A 4,999-nucleotide genomic window follows, 5' to 3' on the forward strand; every position below is an offset into this window, starting at 1 on the left:
GTTCAGGCTACAGCCTGCTGAGCTGGGAAGGCTGAGGCTGGCTGCCCCACCTCGCTGCGCAGACACAGGACACTGGGGGAGAGGCCGCGCTGGGTCCCAAGCCCACCACCAAGCAGGATAAAGTCAGCGTATGCAAACTGGATTCCAGGTGTTTAATGAGGGTTCGGGCAGGGAGCAGGCTATCCGTTGCCGGTGGCTGGGAGCAGAGGTCTCTGCGGCAGATGAGGCAGAGGAGTGGTGGCCAGCACGTCAGGTTGGGGAGATCTTAGAAGGTGGAAGAAGAGCTCCCCGGGGTGAGAGTAATCCCCACGGGTAGGGCAAGTGCCCGACCTTGACGCCAGCCCCCAAGCCTACCAGAGCTGGCTTGTTTCCCTGGTTTATTCACCACAGACAGGCAGAGCCCTGAAAAGCGCTCTGGGCAGACGCCGGCACTGCGCTGCCCCCTGGTGGCTTCCTAGAGAGGATGGCTCCCCCAGGCTCACTCCCCCAGCCTTCCAGACAGCCTGCACCCACAGGAGCTGGGTCCTCACGCCAGACCATCCCCTGCCCAGCTCTGGCCCAGTCTCCCTGCCGAAGCCAGTGTGGGGCATGCACCGCCTACTCCAGGGCCTTCACCAAGGCCTCGTTGGCCTCGATGCGGATTTGGATCTCGGCCCTCATGGCCTCGTCCGTGGCCCCCAACAGCTCCGACTGCGCCTTCTCCAGGTTCGCCTTGGCCACCTGCAGGGGGTGGGTGGCGGGTGAGGGCGAAGCAAGGAGCCCAGCCCGGTACCTGTTCCCTCCCTGCAGTTGGGGATTTCGTGGCAGCTCGGAGCACCAGCTTCCCCTGGGACACTCACCCCCAGATCCAACATGTCCAGTGTGACGGCTTCCTCAGCCAGTAACTGCACCGAAGAGTCAGCGTTCACTGTGACCGAGCCACTGCTCACTGCAGGAGAAGGGGGAGTGAGAGGTCCATGTACGGGCGTGGGGACACAGTCAGCCCCAGAGCCCCAGCAGGGCCAGGAGGGTGACCACACAGCGTGGCTCCAGGATCCAAAGGCCCCAGCACACAAGTGAACAGGGGCCACCAAGTGCATCTACTGCAGATTGGACATGGGGACAGAGCCCCCTCCTTTTGCCCAGCAGCCCAGGAGTTGAGCCAGGGTTAGGAGTGAGCCGAAGCTGATTTCCAGTCTGGGTTGTACCGCTGGGGCCACGCTGTGGAAAACCTCCTCCGAATTGAGGATCCTTTCTCCTCCGATGGGCCCCCGCCCGGCCCACTGCTGACCACTTACATCCCTAACCACACCCAGCCCAGTGCCGGGGAGTTCTATATCCTTGGTGCCCTTCCTGACGCTGCCAACTGAAACGAGAACTAGCCCGTTGAGACAAGCATCTCCCACCCAGCCCCTTCCCTCTGCCCTCCCAATCAACTCACCAAAGTATTTGGAGATGGTGCCATCCTCAGCGTGGATCACAACCAGCCCTGGTCGCAAGACCTGCAGTGTGGGTACGTGGGCTGCCAAGATGCCAAACGCTCCGGTCTGCGTGGGCACGTCCACCTGTCGAACGTTGACGCCGTTGAAGAACACCTAGACAAGATACATAAAGAAAGGGTCACTTCAGGCCAGTCCCTCGGGGAACAGCAGTCTCCCCCGCAGTTAAACAGCCAAGGCAAGACTGAAAGCTGACGGGGGACACGGAGGCAGCCGATGCTTCGGTGGGGTCCTCGTGCAGGACTGCAGCGCCTTCGTCTACTTGACAATGGAATCCAGGCACCCTAGCCCTCGGGTAAAGAGGCGCGGTCAAGGAAGAACCAGCGAGCCGCCTGGGGAGGGAGCGTACAAGAAAGGTGCCCAGGGACTCAGGTTCTGAACCACGTGAGGAAGGGCGCAGCACATCGAAATGGGGGGCTGAGGGGCGACCTGAAATTTGGGCGGTCTGATCCCGGACCACACGGGGGAAGGGCGCGGGACGGGAATGGGCGTCGCCGACCTGAGGGTTGGGGGCTCGGATCCTGGGCCACACGGGGGCGGGGCGCGGGCGCGGGGTCCAGAATGGGGTCTCGAGCCCGGCGGACGTCCGAACCTGCGTGGGTGAGGCGAAGGTGAAAGACATCTGTCCCGGGCCCGCGGCGGGGACCGGGGCGGCGGCGGCCTCGGCGTAGGCGCGGGCCTGGCGCACGAGGCGGCCCAGGCCTGGGCGGCGGAGGAGCGCAGCGGGCAGCATGACGGAGGGCGGACGGCGGACAGCAGAGCAGGGGCGGGTGGACTCCGGCTGGACGCCAGCGGCCTGGAGGTCGAGGCAGACGACGCTCGAGGACTTCTGGGAGAAGAACCCGACGAGGGCGCAGGCGCGAACTACGACTCCCGGCGCGCTGCGCGCGATGTTGAAGACGGAGAAGCGCCTGGACGCGCGGCATGCTGGGGGTTGTAGTTTCCTTCCGGCAAGAGCTCCCAGCCCGGTGGTCAGGTGCGGGGGTCGGTTACACGGCTCTGCACGGGGAGGACCAGAAGCCCGCGCGGAGAAAGACACACTTAATTCAAGATTTTGGGGGCGCTCATTGGATGTCAGGCGCTGGGGAGACATCAGGGAAATATTAAGATTCCTGCTCTAGTTTGGGGTGGTGGGGGCGTTTAACAGACACTCTACGTAATAAATTGTACAGTATGTTAGGAGGTGACAAATACTTAAAAATGAAAAAGCAGAGTATGGGGGCCGGATGGGGCAGGCTGTGACTGTAGGAGGTGCAGGCGTCCCGGGAACGGTATCCCAGGCAGAGTGTCCAGCTCCCGTAAGCGTCCAGCGTTGTAGGACTCTCTTGGCTGCACCCCCAAGGGCGCCGGCAGAGGGCGCGCCGCGCCCGGAGATGCGCCCCCCGCAGCCCCTCCCGGCCACCGCCTCCGCGCGCTGCTGACGCAGGGGCGCGTGCGCGGGCGGCCCTGGGCTCCGCGGACGTCACCGCGGCCCGCGCAGCCTCGCTCGCGGCGCTGACGTCACCGCTCCGCCCCCGCGCGCGGGCAGGTCGGCACCCCGGTTTGGGCCCCAGCCCCCACCTTGGGCTCCGGGAAAACGTGGAGTCCGGCTAGACCGGGCTGGGGTCCACATCCGGAAGGGCCTTGGGTGAGGAGCGGACGGGTGCAGGGCGCGGGGGGTGGGGGTGGGTCACACCTGGGCTCGTGGCTGGGCAGGTTCTGTGGCCGAAAGAGGCTCCCACACCAGGGAGGCCCGGGGCCTGGCGCCCAGGCCCCCGCCCCCTCTCTAGGCCAGCGCTGTGAGGGGTTTTCGTGGAATCAGTCCTTATGCGCTGGGCATCCTGACCCTAGTCAGGTGTGTGCAGAGGGAAGCTCTGCTCCTATTTCTTAGGGGTGTGTCCTGTGCACGGCTTGCTCGTCCCGGAACCCTGGATCCTACTGGAATGGAGGCCTATTCTCATATGCTTCTCAGACCCATCTATTGGACTTGTCTCTAATCCCCACTCCAGGGTAGCCAAGGGGTCGGGGCATCACCTGTTACTCAGGTCCCCAACCCGGGTTTATCCTGGAATTCTCTGGTGTACCCATTGACAAGCCACCCAGCTCGGCCCCTGCAGCTACCTTTAGTGACTTGGATGGCCCCAGGCTCCTCCCCTAGCTTCATCACGGCACCTTCTCCACAAACAGCCAGAGGGACCACATCATTCCTCTGCTGGGAACACAAACTGCCATCCCCCTTGTCCTCCAACACATTCACCTTCAGCCCACACACTTGGGGACCTCAGGGACTTTGCCCATGCAGTTCCCACACGCCTGGAGCCAGCCTTCCCGGGTAATTGCCCACTTGACTGCCCCTTGCCCTCCTTGGGCAGTGTCACCCTTTCATCCACTGGACACACACCTTCTCTCCAGGGTGCCGCTCCTGTGCTATGCTCTGCTCTCGGACCCAGCAGTAAATGAACTGCTTTTGGAGGTCACCGCAGTGGGGGCAGGGGTGAGGAGGGACACAACGCAGAGGAACAAGTAACAGGCAACGACCTGCAGGGCCTCGGAGAGAAGCAAAGCACAGCAGAGGTCCGGAATGTGGGGTGGGAGTTGCTTTGTTAGCAAAGGGAGTCAAGAGGAGATGAAGACTTTGTCATTGGGAAAGAGGTGAAGGATGCTCCGGAGGGGACAAGCTGTCCGGGCCTGGCACCTGCACGTGCAAAGGCCCTGGGGTTGGACTGGGCCTTCCTCTTTCACTGGAGGAGAAAGGGGTGCCATTGTGCTGTGCTGAACACAAGGCCAGGCAGCCTGGGATGGGACCCCGACCAGGCTGGTGGCAGATTGGTGGCCTGAGCATCTAGAAAGATGAGGCACAACTGTCTGAGAAAGAGCAGCTTGGGGTTGACCAGGCATGGGGTTTCTGCAGGGGTAGTCCTGTTGTCACCCCACCCCGGGCAAGCCCTGGTGGCACTCAGAATGCGTTGTGTTCCATTATCTTTGCTGCTCATCCTAACAAGACAACCCTGACAGTGCTGCCCACGTAGGGGAAGAAAAGTGGGACATGTGCCCTGGAGCCCCTAGGCTGTGCACCCCGGAGACTCCCAAACCGGGGAAGCGATGGATAGGGAGTCTGGGCACCCCCGGACTCCAGGCTGCGGGGAGTCGTGCGCCCTGGGACTAACACCCCTTTGGTCCCCCGTCCCCGGGGATCCAGGGAAGGTCGGTGAATCGTGCCGCAGGGGCCGGGGGCGGAGATTCAGCTGCCTCGGGAGAGGGCGGCTTCGCGTGGGGAGGGGGCGCCCAGGAGCACAGGCTCCGCCCCCCGCCCCCGCCGGAAGGGACGGGGAGGCGGTGGCCGGCGCGGAGCAAGCGAGAAGCGGCGGCGAGCGAGGTGGGGGCGGCCGGCCGGGGACCCGGCAGCACCGGGCGGCACCGAGCGGGTCGGAGCGGGCTGGCCGCCAGCTCGGTCACGTGTGTGACCCCCTCTCGCGCCTGCCTCCCCCGCGCGCCGAGCTCTCCATTCATAAATTCTCCGCCTGCTCCGCGGCTACCGGGCG

General features: G+C 64.1%; 1 protein-coding gene across 1 annotated transcript; it reads right to left on the bottom strand.

Moving 5' to 3' along the window:
- Positions 1–594: 594 nt before the first annotated feature.
- Positions 595–2,212, bottom strand: ATP5F1D (ATP synthase F1 subunit delta). Its single transcript, XM_007460392.1, has 4 exons — positions 2,071–2,212; positions 1,421–1,574; positions 840–928; positions 595–720 (listed from the first exon to the last, which is right to left on the bottom strand). Exons 1-4 carry the CDS (start codon positions 2,209–2,211, stop codon positions 598–600), a joined length of 507 nt encoding a protein of 168 aa, XP_007460454.1. The 5' UTR covers position 2,212; the 3' UTR covers positions 595–597.
- Between the last annotated feature and the right edge of the window lie 2,787 nt (positions 2,213–4,999).

The sequence above is a fragment of the Lipotes vexillifer genome, unplaced genomic scaffold, assembly GCF_000442215.2.
Source record: "Lipotes vexillifer unplaced genomic scaffold, Lipotes_vexillifer_v1.1 scaffold225, whole genome shotgun sequence".
In the NCBI taxonomy this organism is placed as follows: domain Eukaryota; kingdom Metazoa; phylum Chordata; class Mammalia; order Artiodactyla; family Lipotidae; genus Lipotes; species Lipotes vexillifer.

What these genes read in the sequence shown, in the direction of transcription:
- ATP5F1D (XM_007460392.1), bottom strand. Translation starts at nt 2,211, where the DNA reads ATGCTGCCCGCTGCGCTCCTCCGCCGCCCAGGCCTGGGCCGCCTCGTG. An exon ending in CCTTCGCCTCACCCACGCAG is followed by an intron (nt 1,575 to 2,070) that starts GTTCGGACGTCC and finishes TATCTTGTCTAG; the next exon opens with GTGTTCTTCAACGGCGTCAA. An exon ending in CACCATCTCCAAATACTTTG is followed by an intron (nt 929 to 1,420) that starts GTGAGTTGATTG and finishes CTTCTCCTGCAG; the next exon opens with TGAGCAGTGGCTCGGTCACA.